Source organism: Petromyzon marinus, chromosome 37 (genome assembly GCF_048934315.1).
Source record: "Petromyzon marinus isolate PM22_M1 ecotype Great Lakes invasive population chromosome 37, UKy_Petmar_22M1.pri1.0, whole genome shotgun sequence".
NCBI classification, from domain to species: domain Eukaryota; kingdom Metazoa; phylum Chordata; class Hyperoartia; order Petromyzontiformes; family Petromyzontidae; genus Petromyzon; species Petromyzon marinus.
This window is the reverse complement of record NC_133703.1, coordinates 21041837-21059786: the sequence shown is the minus strand read 5'-3', so window position 1 is coordinate 21059786 and position 17950 is coordinate 21041837. Positions and strand designations below refer to the sequence as shown.

At 49.4% G+C, this 17950-nt stretch overlaps 1 protein-coding gene across 8 annotated transcripts in view; it reads right to left on the bottom strand.

Annotated features, from left to right (window-relative positions):
• Positions 1-17950, bottom strand: part of EPN2 (epsin 2) — a 50773-nt gene that overhangs the window by 8969 nt on the left and 23854 nt on the right. For 3 of the 8 annotated variants that reach the window (XR_012946255.1, XM_032967170.2, XM_032967169.2), the window contains exons 4-9: positions 17713-17822; positions 8306-8392; positions 6502-6591; positions 4362-4530; positions 1480-1755; positions 642-743 (exon numbers count right to left, since the gene is read on the bottom strand). Coding sequence is in view for 7 of the 8 variants with exons in the window: in XM_032967170.2 (XP_032823061.1) it covers positions 642-743; positions 1480-1755; positions 4362-4530; positions 6502-6591; positions 8306-8392; positions 17713-17822 (834 nt within the window). In the remaining variant the exon portion in view is untranslated. The remainder of the gene's footprint in view (positions 1-641; positions 744-1479; positions 1756-4361; positions 4531-6501; positions 6592-8305; positions 8393-17712; positions 17823-17950) is intronic. The other 5 variants (XM_032967171.2, XM_032967172.2, XM_032967175.2 and 2 more) reach the window with 5 other exon arrangements.

Sequence of the window (17950 nt, the reverse complement as noted above, 5' to 3'; positions counted from 1 at the left end):
TAATTATTACGTCAGAGTATGATTTAAAGTCCCTTCAAATCGGCCTCCTTAACCAAAAAACTAAACATGAAAGTTCCGTGAAGTGTACGATAATCAAACTGAAACGTTTCATTCTTCAAAGTTGAAAATAATAATAAAAACTTAGAAAAACTAAAAAGACAAAACAGTCATCGGTGTCCAGACTGAATCCATCAACTCACTACAACGCACCTCCGATTAGTACGCTTGGCTACGTAAAGTGCAAAGGAAGTTTGAAATGTACAGAAATACAACACACGAACCCAGGCCACCTTAGCTGTATTGCATCTCGACTGTCCCTTGAGCCAATACCTGTCATTCACCGCCAAATGACGGTGACGTCACCACGGCGCCTTGTGCCAGGCAAGGTGCACTTTGAGGCCACATGAAGTTTCGAAGGCTTGCCGACAGGGGGTCACGTTGGCTGAGATGGCCGGCAGATGCACCAGCTGTGCTCCCCTTACTGTGCCAACTTGAACCAACCTCGGCCGAACATGCGCGGCCCCCATCAACGGGGAAAAGTGCTAACTCGCCAGAGGTTTCCGGTAACTCGCACGCCCGACACGCACGCGACGACTTCACGAGCCCCAAACGCAAAAACATCACGAGCGCTCGGCACCCACCTGCCATGCCGCGGTGTCCTCGCGACGACGAGCGGATGCTGTCGAATTCCGAGAGGTCGTCCCCGGCCGACCCGTTCACCCCTGTGAAAGGGTCAAAGGCACCTGCGTGACACAAAGACAGAGATACCCCACCCACCTATAGCCGCGTAAAGTGTAGTGGGGGGTAGGTGTGGTCACAGCGACCATCCATCAACGCCAGCGGGGGCATCCAGAGCGGTATCGTCGTCAGCACCACACGCCCCGGGCCACCTTTATGCTAAGACAATTCAAAAGGATGAGTTGACCAAGGAGAGCCCCAGGACCGGTTCAAATGATCGCCACCGATGTAAGCCGGAGCCGGGAATGGAATTCGGGTCGCCGATTTTTTGGTAGCGCAGTGCAACTAAACCAGGCTCGCCATGCGAAGTGTTTGTGTCACGATGCTCGTGAAAGACAAGTCGACTGTGTGAAAAGAGAACACCTAAAAGCCAGTTGACGGTGGCGATGATGGTATAATTGTGAATGGTCCTTCAAAGGTTGAGTGTCAACTCAATGCGATGCCGTAAGAGCGGTCCCTTGACAGATTAGTCGACAACTTAACGAGGGGAAGACTTACTGGTGGCGATGAGACAGTTTGGAAAAGCAGTCTGTATGTTGAACTTCCTTCGCACCGTACGTAGCCAACCGTGCTAATCGGAGGCATGGGCTAAATCGGAGGTGCAGAGGCCGAACATTTGACTTATTCCACATGTAAGCTGTTTTCTAAAACTATAACCAAGTGGTCGCCCGACTTGTGGAACTGCCCATGCCGCGACCAGCAACTTCACAAACTCTCCGCCAACACTCGAGCGCCACTCGCCTGATTGTGACGACGCGGGGGAGGGCATCGACCCCCACGGGTCGGCCGGCTTCGCCTGCAACGGAGTCCCCCCCCCGCCCACCCCCCACGGGTCCGCAGCAGCCAAGGGCTTGGAGGGCGGGGGCCCCCAGGGATCGGAGTGCGCCGAGCGCGTGGGCGAGGGCCCTCCGATGCCGGCGCCGGCGATGCCGCCTGTCGCGCTCCACGGGTCGGCGGCCTTGGGCTGGGACGTGAGCCAAGGGTCCGGCGCCGGCACGGCCTGGACGCCAGCCCTGCCTGCGCCCGCCCCGAGACAGCGACGGGGTTCGCGGGTTTACACGCGCACGTACGTCACCGACGTCGTCGCCGTCGTCAGCCAGGAGCAATGCACTGCTGGTGCGCGCCGCTTCCGAACATCAATGGGGCGTCCTACCGCGCGACACGCCCGCCGTGTGAACGCGGGGACCAGGAGACCGTGGTGCACATCGTCTCCGGGTGCGAAGTGCGTCAGGTCAGGGCGTGCCGGGCAGACTGGTTGCCCTGTGCGTGCTAGAGGAGGAGGCAGTCTTGTGGCTATGCGGCTACGTGGGCTTACGCCCACTCGCATAACATCGACATCTGCTGCTCTGTGGGAAAGCAACGCGTAAAAGCGTTCGTGAAATAAATAACATACCGCTGGATGAAAGCCTCCCCCCCCCCCCCCAAAGCTATCAATCCACTGCCGGTGAATTCCACTATGGCTGCGGTGAACTCTCCGGTTCGATTAATTGCAATGCCATCCTTACTTGGACACCAGACAAAACACCTCAACAAAGTACAGCGGCTTCAAAGCAACCTGTCGCAAGATGTCTGGGGCATTAAGCACGGTCATATGGCTTCCATTCCTTCGCTGAAAACTATGCACCCTTCAGACACCGCGCTTCCGAGCTCTCTCGCGATCGAACGCGCCCGATTTACGCGAAGCACGCACGGCGCTATAAATTGCGCTTACTATTGTCATTCGTATTTCTCAGCCAAGATGAAAGCTAATAAAACGTTCAAATTACAATAAATCCCGCACAAAGGTGCAACGTGTTTCCTGGGAGCCATCGCAAAGCTACGTCCTTCGTGGCAGCGGACGAGAATCGTGGTCACGTGAGGTACGCTCGCAACTTTTTTTTTTTGTTCACAGGTGGCGCCCGATATCTGTGAAAAAGAGCCTTATAGCTCGTCGGATTCGTCCAGTATATATTAAAAAAAAGACTCAAAAGCAGATGATCCCTGGGTTTGATCTTCCCCGCCCTAAACCGCATCACACAACCATGGTAGATGGGGATACCTGATGCACAAAAATAAAGATGCCGATTCAGATTCTAACTGCAGGTTTCAAATTTGATGGTCATAACGCGTGGAGTGATTCACCAAACTCCTTTGCAAGTCAATAAACTGTCTGGACTCAGGGGTATATTTTTGTATCGCACTGTTGGTACCATCTGTCGGTACCTACCTGTGTCTCTTCGTCTAGTCTGTAGGGTTTCTTACAGTCTCGCCTACACTCTGTCGTGCAGATTGTTGGTCTCATCTGCACTCTTTGTACCGACTCATGCCTAGTTTCATCCGTACTGTCTGTACTGTGTGCCTCTGTACTGTGCATCTCAAACACATTCGAGAGTGTTGTCAGTAGTCTCGTTTGTCACGTCTTGTTTATACTTTGTTTTAGCTAGTCCGTGTGGTCTAATTTGTAGTTAACCACGTTTGTACCGTCTTGTTTGTTCCATTTCATCTCGACGGGCTGCCTTTTTATTTGAACTGTCCGTCATCTCTCGACTGTGCCATCCCATTTGTACCACCTCACGTGTACACTCATCGCACCCGTGAGCCTAACTAAAGTTAAGTTGCTGAAAAAAACTACGAAACATGAATTAATCTACACATACATGCACAATCCTAGTAGGTACGAATGCATTTTGGTCGATTAATCAGGAATCGTTCACAAAGCCTAACACCAACATTTGAACTTCCGCCACCGCAAAATAGGCAAGCGACGCGTTAAGTTCGCATGGAAACAATCGGCCGATTCCTGTTAACACGGCCCAGTGATTTCCACGGGGAATTGCCGTGATTAGCAAAGGTGCCACAATGATCACGAGCAAGTGATATCATCGTCATCATCATCATTCGCTGTGTGCTGGTATTGATGACTATTACTGAATCATAATTTTTTTCATTAAATACAAAATTGCCATTTCAGATATCTATGATCTCTCCGGGTTTTTTTCAACTACCAAGATACAGGACCTCTGTATATAAGTTGCCGTCTAATTTGTGTAGTTTTTCCAACACTGACAGCAAAGTTTTGGGCATTTTATTGGCAATAGACAAAAGCCAGAGTGTGCCTGCCCAAACCAACAATGGGCCACGTGAAGTGAGCAAGGCTCGCTGGTAGGAGGTCAAGGGGCAGACCTCGGTCATACAGCTTAACCGAGAAGACTGGCAGATGGACCACCTGTACTCCCCACTGTGCCAATTTGCTGCGTTTTAGCCACATGGCGCTCTGCTCATTGTTGAGCGTCGCTCACCTGCCCCCTCCCAACTGCCCAGTAGCGTCCTTCACTAGCCTCCTCCACAGAGGCCGAGTTTGACACCGGCTGATAACGGTCATCGGGAAAGTCCAATCCATACACAAACATCCTCCGTATAGACTTAATAGACTGTAGGAGCAAGTGCTGTTGACTAGCATTTATGAAGGCCGGCATGGCATACCCCACCAGGTACTCAATTGAGACTGGGTCGACCTCGGAGTGGCCTAGGTGTTGGTCAATGGAAATCGAACTCAAGGTTTTAAGTGTGGCACGCGAACCGCTATACCACTGCTCCACCCAATTAATATACACTCACCCTCTCACACACAAACACATACGCACCCGCGATGGTTGGCCAGGGGTCAGCCTGTGCACCGCCGGCGCCCCCGGCAGCAGCCACCCCCCCCCACGGATCAGCCTGGGCCGGTGGGGGAGGAGTAACGCCCCACGGATCAGCACTGGGCTGAGGGACGGTCGGCCTAAACGCGTCCACCAGGTCCAGCAGGGAGCTCTGCCGGCAGAGGAGGTGGCGGTGACGGGAAAACAATAAAACGTATTTTTCCCAAATCTCGTTACACGTGGGTTCTCCCTCTTTTTGCGGTAGGTTAAAATTTGTTTTGCCCGTTCACAGTAGTATGGTGGCCAATGCAGCGCAGCGGACAATACGCGACGGTCGGGGTTCACGCAGATTTGTAAAAACCTTGAGGGCGCTGCGCGCTATCATGTACCACCCGAGGACCTTGGACTGGGAGTGATCGAGCAGCCAACAGGGCACATCAACAACGCCTCCGTCACTGTGCCAGAACTAGAAATGGGATATCCAATTAAGTCACATATTACTCTACCGATTATCAGTTCGATTATTCAACTTAATCAACTAACAAACCCAGATGTAGAATAAACTCCGTCCATGCCTTGCAGATTCCAAGTGACGCTGCAGTGTTTTCAGCATTATCATCATTGTCATTATAATCATCATGGATATCAGCAAGCTAAGTGCGCAGATCGTGGCGAGTCTAATGACCCAAACATTGTGTAGGTACGCATGTTGAATTTCTTTCCCACCGTACGAAGCCAATCAGGAGTGCGGGGAAGGATAACTAAACACAAAAAGTATTCTAAAGAAATGAGTTTTAAATCTAGATTTAAACGTGCATAGCTCCAGTGGCTTCCTAATATCAAAAGGATGAACGTTCCACACGGCCACAGAAGCGCGTCTAAACACGTGCAATGTGGTGACGGCGTTTTCTCGACGGTTAGCCAAATGCCGCTGCTGCGAAGATTACCGGAGTTCGTGTGATGGTTTATGCTCTTTAACAAGAACGGCAAGATATTGTGTTTCACTTGTGGCGCGCACTTTGTGTGCAACGAGCACGACCTTACAATGCATTCGTTCGGCAACCGGAAGCCAATGAGGACCATTGGCTTGCGTCACACAGGATGTCAATGCATAGCCAGCACACCGCGATTACACGGTGTCACCGCGACCGTCCACACGCCTCTCTGGACTCGTTAATCGCGTGCGACAAATGGCAGGCACAGTTCTGCCTCCGCAGCGGATGGGGATGGGGGAAAAAAAAAAAACCTGCAGCCTGCCGAGTTTCGCCAGGCGGCTTGGGTTGGGTTGCACAGTGAAAACGAGGCGCGAGAGGCCGACGAAGAAAACTGCATGTTAAGGCAGGACGTTTTTTGTTGGTTTTATATCCCTCACTCGCGGTCCTTGCAGTTGGGTTCGCGACGGCGCGGCACCGTCGTGCCGTTAACGCAAGTCGCGCGGTAACGCCTCACCCTTCGCACGCCTTAGAGCTCGGTTTATACTGCTCGCCGTCAACTTTGCCCCTGGGTCCCTTCGCGAAAGACTCGCTGCTGTATCTCAACAGATTCCCCACCTGCTTCGACGAGACAACCAACTTGAAGATGCAACCCAAAAAGTAAACCGGCTTCCATTTTGCAGATCTTTACCCAGGCTGTGCGTTGCAAGGGTGGTCAACCTGGGTTTGAAGGTTTAATAACGAGAACATAAAAGGATTCAAGTGTGATTTAAGAAGCATTCTACAGTGACATCACCCTAATGGCCTATTAAGGATCACACTCAATTATTTAAAAAGTTGTTTCTGGCTGGCTGACGGTCTGAAGCGTGGGCGGGCAAGTGTGCGGTGGTGACGTCACCGGCCGTCACACAGGGTTGGGCCGGGTCCGTGCATCGCGCTGACGGTGGGAATTTATTTTATGAAGAGCGAGAGGCAGTCGGTTATAGGCGCAGGAAAAAAGGAAGAGTCTTAAGATTTGACTTGAACAGGGGCAGAGAGTCAACGGCCCGGATGGCTGAGGGAAGGGAGTCCCAGTTTATGGAGGCAAAAGAGGAAAATTAGCGAGAATGGCGCATGGAGTAATTTGCCAGCACGCATTTCAGCTTTTCTCACTGACAGTGGCACTGGGTGTGAACGCGGCGCGTGCAGCGAGAGTGGCGACAGGCGCAGACCTCCTCCTTCTTGGCGGCGAGCTTGGCCCTCTTGCTCTCCTCGAGCGCCATCTGCAAGCGCAGGTCATCCCCGCGTCGCATCCGCTCCTCCTGGTGCCAAAAGCGTGGATATACGTGTGGACACGGACACGCAGATACACACACACGTACATTATACACACACGCACATCAATACACGCGCGCAGATACACGCACAAGCGCACACCCAGACGTGTATATGAATGCATACAAACAGCACGCTCGCACAAGTCACACACGCGCACAACACACGCTCAATTAAGGCATACACACGCATACGAGACACACACGGACAAACACACACACACACACCCGCGGACAGCGCACACGTACCAACAACGCACGCACAGACCGCGCACACGTATGCACAACGTGAACAAACACACGCACAACGGCACTTCGGACACGTAAACAACTGGCACAGAGAGGCCGCTAAACCACACGTTTTGACAAATCTGTCACCAAGCCATACCGGGAAGTACTATGAAACGACACTGACATATTATGGACCGAGTTAACTAAAGGCTGTACAGAGCAGAATCATGAGCAAGTCATTTCGACGGTCGCTGCAGCTGCACATTCGTTTCATTGCAGAGGACCCGCAAAAGAAAGAGGATGACGTCCCGAAGATGGAAGTGTTAATCTCAATTGGCGTTCATTAGTGGTGGGTTTTATTATTATTTTTTGCGCAGGGGGAAGGGCGGGGAATGTTTTCGTTATTCTGCTTCCCGACAACGATCACAAGTGAGAAACGGGTGTCGGTTAGAAACGGCACGTGCGGCAGATCCCAAAGTCGACCGAGTTGTTGAACAGCTGCGAGGGCGTTTGGAAGTGAGCTCCGTTGTCATCGTTCATTCCTTCCTTTTAACCCGCTTAACAAAAAGGCAGAACACGACACAAGGACATCGACGTGACCCCGAGGGGAGGAAGAAAATGTTGCAATTTTTGTTTTGCTTTGCTCGTTCGTTCATTGGCGTTGACCCGTGAGATCGCTTATCCTTCACACTTTAGATCCCCGATTTGAGAATTAATGGTGCGAAACGTTGAAGCAGGTAATAATCAATTGATCATCAGTCAATCGAGTGAAGTTAGAAGAGTCATGAGGCAATCAATCTGCAGCCTTGGAACCAGCCTTTACACCAGCTCCAGAACTTGCCAGGAAACCAGGGTCCATTTCATCACCACCACCGCTTTGACTTAACATTGGACAGTCTACGCAAAAACAAACCTCCGCATGCTAGTATGGCGGCATCCTGGCAGAGAACCAAGCTATTCTCTGTTTGGCCAAATCATAAAATAAGGTCTACTTGGCTTCAGATACTTTAACGGCATATTTATGGGGTAAAAAATAAAACCACTGCTTGTGCCATTGGCCTTCTGACCACAACTCACACGGTCAAATATATTAGCAGATTTTTGTTGATGCGCAAAACTGGTGGTCACAATTCAGTGGACTTTCATCATTACAAATTAAATTTACATGTTTTAAAAAGACCAGTGGACGAGGTGATATGTTACTGCAAGCCATAAATTCACAGAGTGGACAACTGCTTTGATTTGCCTGTCGACGGAACGGCCAACAACAAATCCACCGCGGCAAAATAAACAAAGAACAACGAACCAGCGGTGCGGTTTATTTTCTGTCCCTGGTTTCCCAGCGTTCAAGGCTGCACAAAGCGCCGCCAACCAAATTTTTAAAAATCAAAATTGCCAAGAGTGAGGTCAGTATTAGTTCGTGGCGGAGGGTCAAAAGGATCAGTCAGCAGGTTAAGCCCCCGCGTTCTACCTTGTCATGCTCTTCTTTGCTCATACTCAGCGCAAGCTGCAGCTGTAGCTCTTCATCGTTGGCGGGAGGGGCCCGTGGGGCCGTCGGCTACAGTGCAGAGTATTAGAGAGGATGTTAGCGCGCGCGCACGCACGCGCGCGGACGCATGCACGCCCGTGGACGCATGCACGCCCGCGGACGCATGCACGCCCGCCCGCTCGCCGGCCGGCCGGCCCGCCCGCCCGCCCGCCTGTTGGCTCACTCACTCGCTCGCTCACTCACTCGGCTGCCCTCCCCGGGCGCTGTGGACACACCAGGCGAGTTCAGAAGCGGCAGCAGAACCGCACGCGGAGCTGGCCCTGTCGTCAGAAATACCGCTGCTCTGCAAAATAGTGCTTAGGGCTGATCGGCAGGTCTGACCCTAACCCGAACCACAACGCTTCCCCCACCCCCCATCTCCCCTTTCCCAAACATCTTATGTAGCACCAATTACCACCGCACCCAGTGGGCCTTAAACTAACTCTGATTGGCAGCAGCGGCAGTATTTTTCAGAGCAGCGGTGTTTCGCACGACGGCGCCAGCATGCGTCCGTATTAGAGGGCCGTAACGACTCAGTGGTTAAAAAACATTAAAAAAATGTTACGCTCATAATGCAAGAATCAAATAGTGTACGGCCAGAATTATTATTGTTGATCGATACAAGTTAAAAGTCTCCTTTTGTCTTACCCACTGCACATTATAAATGCAATACACGGCACTGTTGACAATTGAATTGCGACTCCAAACCTTTGCCAATCGAACCACGAAGGGGGTGAATCGTTACTTCCCGACCAAGTTTAGCCAGGCGAGGGAAGGGGGGGGGAACGAGGCGAGAGTACGACGGGCAAACAACGTGGCGTTTGCTTTCATAAATCGGCGCCAAAAGACAACGAGTGCTTATAAACAAAGCCGTCAGTAAACATTCTAGAGGTGGCACTTGTTACATCACCAATAGGGCGTGCCTGTGAAAATGCACATCATCACAAAAAAGACAACCTCTTGCACACTGCATATCTCCGTGGCCAACTACAGAGTCACTGAATTAAGGCCACGGGATAAAGATTCCCATTGCGTTTTAATTGGACGATCGATGTGGAGTGGAGTCCAACAGTGTTGCAACGTGCTTTGATATAAAAGTTGGAAATTCTCCTTCCGTGACATTGCAGCAGTGGTAATTCCATAAAACACAGAATTGCTGATATAAAACACACGAACCGAAGACAAGGAGCGCCACCGGGCCTTGCAAAACTGTCAGGCAAGTACTATTAGTGAGCACCTATTAAGGCCAGCGCACAGCAGGGGATGTTAGGGCCACAGCACCACGCATATGCCTGACTGCAATTGATTTTTAGGCCACGTCAACTCAGGGGGAGTCCCAAGCCTGGTTCAGATATCAGCTTCCACTGGAGTTGCACAATTTGGAGAATTAAACCTCAGCCCAGTGGGATAGTAGAGCATTGTGCGAACCACTATGCCACCATTCAGTAGCCTATATACACAAATACACAAAGATCCCCCGTATAGCCTTACCAGACTGATGGGGCAAATTCTGTTAGCGAGCGCCTATTAAGGCCAGCAGAGCACACGAGGGGGGTGGGTGGCCAGAACCACGCCTGGTTGCCTTTGTCTCCCTAGTGGTGACGTTTACACATCGCACTAGGTACTCATTTGTGGCTAGGACAACCTAGGGCAGGGCCCATAACTGGCACAGATAATTGTCACTGGTGTTGACCGCGAGTGGAAATCGAACTCGGGTCGCTGGGTTCGCAAGGCGGTGCGCGCTAACTGCTGCAAATAGGCCACTGGGTTCATAACCACTGCGCCACCGCGTCCCATCGAAAACACACACACAGACAGGCAAATAATAATCAACTCCCACAGGGACGATTATATTTACGTGTTTGCGTGGATAATAACAGATTTCATCGATCAATTTACAAATTATGTACATGCCTACATATTATGTAGTGGTCATAATGAACGCGGTGAGTTTCATCGTTTGCAACTCGTGCTTGTAAACAATATATATTTTTAACACGGATATATACATGTACAGTGTAGATGTAAGAACATAGTAACGTAGGATGGGAACAAAGCAAAAACATCACCCACCCCACAAACCCCACCCCCTCCCAGCCGCCCCACCCCCCTGGGGTGATCCCATCCTGCCAGCTTGGCTCGCACATTCACATGGGATCAGTTTACGAGCGCAACACCAGAAGTCTTCAGAGCGCTGGGTGGCAGTAAGGGGTGTGGGTGGGGGTTTCCTGTTAAAAAAAAAACCCAAAAGGCACGAGAGGGGGGAGGGCAGGGTAGGTCAGGGAGCAGGAGGGGGGGCAAGCTGCCAGACCAGACGTTCTCACCGAGACGACCTCCGACGCCGAATTATGCCTTCTTCTCGCGAACGCTCAAATCGGCGGCACGTGGTGCCAGGTACACTCTCGCGTCTCGGGAAATCAATCGGCCGCTCGAATCTTCGAGTATTCGACGTGCCTCTCTCTCTCTCGCTATCCCCCTCTCGTTGTGTCTCGGAAGCCATTAAGGCCCCCCCCCCCACCGCGTGGGTGTTTTGTTTCAGCCGTGTGTAATAAACCTAAAGGGGCAATTCGAGACGGGCCGGGCCAGGCAAAGCCCACCTACCAAGATGCCGGTGGGCATTCTTGGTCAAAACGGGTTTTCTAACGCCGATAAAAAAAAAGCATTTCGATAAAGATAACAATGCGAGGTACTGCCGGGCATGTCACGCGTTTGAATGTTACCCTCGGTGGGGCAATGACTGAACATCGCTACGGGAATTTTACCAAGTACACCGCGCAGTTTGAGTCCACTTCACACTCAGTGCCTTGGCGAGCTTAGCGACTTCCTGACCAGTCGTGTCCCCTCGAGTCTGGTTCAAACATTGGTGCAATCTCCTAGTTATGGCAGTGAGCAATAAAATGAGTGTATTTTTAAACACATGTGAGTTGCTTAACCACTGTCAAACTCGCAGCAATCGTACGTTTCACGAACATCATTGCACGCACAATGTCCGAGATAAAAGACCCGTGCTTTGCGCTTGTTTCAGAGGGGATGAGGCCAGCCATAATGCGTCAATGGTCGACCAAAGTGACGTGCTTTTCATTGACTTGGTCACAACCCCCCCCCCCAAGGGTGAACTTTGTGGGCCTTCCACTGTGTGGCGACAGGACGGGGCACGTACAAAACGACGAGCGGCTCATTTGCTGCCAGCGCGACACACCAGCGCAGGTCGCCCAGCGTGCGATGCAAGCATGACTCACGAGCCAGATTACGCAAGCCAGTGCAGGCGTACTCTCCACCACACGTCACGCCGCAAATACAATCTCCTCACTCAATGCATCTCTCCGATCCTTCCGTTCAGGACATTGTTACGAGATGGCCAGAGTACATGATCTGGGGATTCCAGGTTTTTTCGCACAAACCAGTGGCCAAATACTTTCAGAGCATTTCCCTCTAGGAGGGTCACGATGCATCGATTAATACTGACAGGTGAAGCTCACCATTCACACATCGAATTGCTTGTTTAAGAATAAATGTTGTTCAACTTGCGTCACATGGCCCTTGCAGCTGTTGAGATAGCTATATTCACAAAAACATTTTTTATCGGTTATTCAATCAAATCGTGACCCTGAATCGTGACACTTAATGGAATCGTCGGGAAGTAAATCCTTACACCCTTAATGCCAAACCTTCAATAGACTAACCTCTTGCCCAATCTCCTCCTCACGCCAGAAAGCATAAACGTAAACGATATGCCAAATGCTCTTTGCACATCTGCACTAGTATTGCATCACCTAGTAATTACGAAAAGCACTACGTCCAACAGCTAACACTTGAAAGCAGTGACAATTCATTACAAGGGGGCCCCCCGTTACTCTCCGAATGAACACCAATGTCCCCCCCTCTAAGTGTGCCTATCCATTCATCAAGGGCACCTCTTGGTGGTGGCTGGGGACACACCAAGGGTCAACAAGGACAATTCCCATTGATGCCACCACACCACCGCTTCCTCCCTTCTGTCAGATCCCGCGGTAGTTGCAGTCAACACCTAACCTCCAAGGTCTGCTCTTACAGTTCCCCCCATCACACTCAGGATGTTTTACATTGAGAGTGCGATTACAGGTTTCATTTGAGCAAGGTAGCCCCGGGACTGCTGACCCATACGCTCTTCACCAATTCCTGGAATCACTGCTGTTAAAGGGACACCGCTGTGCCATTTCACACGAGGGTCATTGTTTAAGGGAGTTTTTCCAAGGCCTTCGGTGCACACGCTCTGGAATTAAGCTCAATTTCACATCTCCCCATCCCCCCTGGGGAGCAAACCGAGCCGGGCCAGGTTTTTTCTGAGTGCGTATATGACAGCACGGCCATGACATGCTTGCCAATGTTATACATGCAGCTTTCTGTGCATGCACCGCAAGTGAGCGGCGAAGATCATAGACTGCACATGATTCAGCAAGTTGCTGTACTCCCGACGAAAGTGTCAGACTATCGAGCTGAACAGCTCAAAATGTGAATTACTTTTGTAAAATGTGCTACAGCCAAATGCACTGATGTTATTACGAAGGAGGTGAATGAGGTTTTGCAGAGCAACGGCTGAAAGTGAAAGCACGTCGGTGTATGTATGCTTAAAGGCTTACACACACGTATGCACATCTATGCCTATGCAGCTACATTGACCAAGTACTATCGGTGCACTGATGCATTTATCCATCAATATTGATTCTTCAGTACATGCATCCATGGAATTGTTTTGAGCATTCAAGCAAACAATGGAAGGTTGCGAATTCGTGTGGGTCAACTCTGGCCATCACTCTACAGTGGTTAGTCGACAGTGATGAGTCATTCCTTTAAATAGGAACGTGGAATTTCCACCACTGGCCACAAAAGATATAAGTGGTGACCAATGCTTGTTGAGCATGGACTTTGGCTCGGTGAGTAAACTGATACGGAAGCCTCATGCAGTAGCAGTGATGATCATTTACACTGCTCAACCTTGTGCATGTTAGCGTTAAAGGCGAAACCATTCGCAAACCCTGACAACTTGCCAAACAATTAAAACATAAACACTGTCCTTTATAAGATAAGAAAAGGTTTACTGTCTAATGGGTTTTCGTGTTGTACCACGGTGTTGTCTGGAAGCTCCGTCAGGAGCATAATTCAATTCAGTGAATTGGATTCAGTGAAGTCTCGATGCTCCACTCTCGCAATTCAGCTTGCCGAATTTCACTTCCTAAAGAAGTTCTCCGCACGCGGAGTGACACATCAGACATCGCGTCCAACGACACGCAGCGCCCACCGAAAACACACACCGCAGAATTGTATAACACAACGGTGAAAATGTAGCGCAATATTATGCACAAAGATTACTCTACTGCTCGCACAACCGTGTGTGCAATGAGTGCCCGACTCTCAGCGGTTGGTAGAACTGCCCGTCCACCCACCCACTAACTGGTGCATGCCAACGTGGCCCCAAGCGAATAAATGCGAACATTCAGGGTGAACCAGCAAGCGCGTCAAAGGCAACCCAATCTGACCAGACTACCCCAGAAAAACCTTGTCTCCCACTACTTTTAAATCACCAGTGTCAAATCAGTGCGCCTCACACTTGATGGGTGTGAGGGGATTAACTGTCAAGTCACGGTTGCATCAACGTGTGCATCAATGTCCTTTGATGTTTTTTTCACTGGGCAAATCAATGATTGTTGGGTGAAAACCGGTGATATTTAAATGTAATTGTAGTGCAAAGAATAAATAAATGTATCTTGTAACTGAATTCATCCATGAATATTTGCACATGCAATGATTCCCTCTTAATATATGATAAACTCCTCACAATTCGATTAAAGAATACACTTTTTTCACTGTGAACACAGCACAAAAAATACCAATTCAAATAATTGGTATTCAAAATGTACTGTGAGCACAAGAAATTTATTTTAGTGGTTAAATTGAAGCATTATAGCATGCTTAAAGTGGCTCCAAAATTCACACATCTGAACAGGTGGCACTGTAGTTTGGGCACCCGACTGATGATTAAAATGTTTAACGTTGAAATTTGTGGTCAAATCCGCCTATTATCTTTCCAGGATTGATAAAACTAGTACAAAGTTGTGGTTATATCCTACGAACAATTTGGTATCCTCCATAATAACATGGAATTTCCACAACTGGTTCTGAGCCATTGACGCCCGCCCCCATAACCTCTGTTTGCGCAGGGGAGACACTCTTTGACCTTTTGACTTTGAATAAACAATTAACAGATAAGTATCAGAAACGAATGCGCAAAAAGTTCTGCCCTCACCCTTCCCAGAAAACCGATCAAGCTTTGCCCAATGGGCACACGGTGAACCTGCTCCAGAGAGATTGCGTGTCCGGGCCCTCGGGTGTACACACAGCATCAACACCCCCGCCTCCCACAAGGTTAGGCCCATTGCCAAACAGCACCAAGAGCAAGGATGGACTTTGTTTTTAGTCTGCCTCGCAAACCGTCGCAATCACGATCACTTAAAAAAATAAAATTAAACTAAATTGCTCAACTTTTTTGTTTTCATGAATGAGGGCCTGGCATGAATATTAAGTTTCTCGTTAATTATCAGTTGCAAAGCAGAGGCCTATTTTCCTACAAATGCTGCTCGGGCTATGACAAGGAGCTAGCGGCCATGAACAAAGTGTAGGGCTAAATGTCTCCCAACGGCGAACAAACTAATATTACACAAGGGGTAGTAAATAAATCCAACTAGAGCACCGACCGACTGATTCGACCAGACATCCAAACAGGGCAAATGTGCTTTAAGAGGTCTACAACACGATGTGTGTTCGAGGCCAAACAAAATCACAAACCTCCAAATGAGTTTCATCCCGTGTGTGTGTGTCAATGCTACTGCAGCAGGATTATTAAGTAGGGTTGCCACAACATAATTTCTTCAAAGTACAATGTTAATATTAACCATTTGATATGATTATCATAAGTCAGTTTCCTGTAAATTTGTAAGTGAATTTCACAATTTTATCGTATTCGGTTTGTGCTTTGCTGGACTCCAGCACAAAATAAGGAAGTTGACTTGGTATATGCCTGCCATAAGTAATTTAATATCTGCAACATCACAACCTATAATGCTTATCACTCACATTATGTTAGTTATGCAAGGCATAATTAAATAACTAAATGAACTAGGGAAGCAATGAGGTAACAGCCATCATGCATCAGTTACTCTAGAAAACATTTTGCGAAGTACTCGTTTATAACGGACAATAACAATGTATTTAGAAGTTTAATTATTGTGATTTTGTCATTTGTTAAATATTGTATTAGGTTATAAAATATGAATTAAAATATGGGCAAAGATAATAAGACATTTCTCCTTGCACTCGGTTTTTTTTCCTAGACACTTTTTTTTCAAAGGAATTGACAATACATTTAAAGTAGAAACCTGAAGAAAATATCGGTCAATGTTTTATTTTCCCAAAGCAAAGAACAAATCGTACACACATCTAAATCACCATCTTTCAGCAAAGTATTACCTTGCAACACAACAATAATAAGGGATCGGTATAAAGTGGAAATGTTTTTTTTTCGGCTGGATTTAATGCGCATGTAATTATTTATCGTTGAACTATGTCCTGCTGAACATTCCCCACTGCTGAAATGGAAATATTAATAATTGAGTGATGCTACGATAATGCTACAGACGGTGCGAAGTTCAACAGATACATTGTACTCACCGGACAATTATGGGAGGACAAGGCACTGTTGTGTGCATTGGTGTGTGAACGTGACCTCAAAGTTTTACCTAGCCTGGTACAAGAGGCTAAGACATCAAAAGAAAATGGGTCAATTAATTTTTGGTATGTATGTTTGTGTGCATTGCATTGCGCATGTCTGTGAGTGCGTGCCTAAATGTCTGCATGTGTACGTGTCACGCATGTCTGTGTGTGTGGATGCATGTGGGGCTGTGTGTATAGCTGGCAGGGTCATGCAGCCCGCATGCCCAGCCACCGCATGCCGAAACAGCTTTTGTTCGGCCGGATCGAGGAGGCTAAATGGGTGCGGCACGGGCTAGAGAAGAGATGGAGTGATGTGGTACAGGAGGACATGGAGCTGAGTGGACTTGCCGATGACTGGTACCAGCGGTGTCAAGATCGGCCTTTGTGGAGGAGGCTCGTGAAGGACGCTACTGGGCAGTTGGAGACAGTCGCTCTCCAACAACAACGGAGGGCGGAGGAGCGACGTTCACAACAACGAGCCGAGCGCCGCGTGCCTAAAGCACAGCAGGTTGGCACAGTAGGGGGCACAGGTGGTGCATCAGCCAGTCATCTCAGTCAGTCGACCCGTGGCACCTGGGTCTGCCCCGTGACCTCCTGCCAGCGGGCGTTCGACACTTCACGTGGCCTCAAGGTGCACATGGCCTGGCGCAAGCGTCGTGGTGACGTCACCGCCACTTAGTGGCGAATGGCGGTTGTTGATGTTGTTGTGTGTATAGCTCTAAATGCGAATGTTTGTTTACGTGTACACTTGTGTGTGTACATGTGAGTATGCATCTGCCTGTGTAGGTGGCAGCACATGTGGCCTATGCGCGTAGATGTCTAGAAAAATGTGTTGTTCGTGTGCTTTAGAGCTGGGACGATTAATAGACTAAGTCGATTAATCAACAACAACAAAAATATAATCAACTCTGTTCACAGTTTACTACTCGGGACTCTTTAAAAATGGAACCCCACACCCCCTCCTCACATTCTGCCACCTGAAGGCAGGAAATCCCGCCAAGACGCATGCATCATGAGCTTAAGAATCGATACGAATCAATGAATCGGTGAACAGTTCTACCCGTGATGTCTGCGCGCACACCTGTATACGTAAACAAATCTGTGGCTATGTATTTGTGTTTCCGTGTGTACACACGGCCACCTGCGCCTGCACGCCGAGTGTGCGCGCATGCAGGCGCGAGTCCGCGTGACCGCAAGTTTGTCAGAGCTGCGACTGCCGCAAAACGATTGAAGCAATAGATCGAACCATCGGTTATTCCATTTCATCATCGACTAGACAGGTTCGGAAAAAGAACCTACTCATTTTGATACACGCACGGGGATCAAAACGTGGCATTGGGCGGGGATTGATGACGTCATCATGCTCGTTGTGCTCATCGGCCGTTGTCACCGCGTCACGCTGGGCACACACTGTGGTGCATTCCCAGAGTTTTGTGAGGCCGGAGGATGCCCATAGCTGCCCATTTGTCATTTTAAAACGGGTGATGCGTAAATTTATTCTAAAAGAAAATTATAATCAGCTATTGTTAAAACCAACTAATCGACCCAATCTATTCATCGTCTCAGCACTACATGCTTGTGCCCTCCTAAGCGCTGGCACTAACCTGTTCGGCCTCCTCTCGGCTCATGGCGAGCGCCAGCTGCAACTGGAGCTCCTCCTCGCCGCTCGTCTGAGGTCGGGCCTGCTCCAGGTCTGAAGGTATGTGTGATGTGGCTGCACACGCACGCACACACACACACACGCACACACACGCGACGCACAACACGCACAGACACGCACAGACACATTCTCACAGACGCGTGCATACACGCACCCACACAGGCAGACACACAGACACGCAC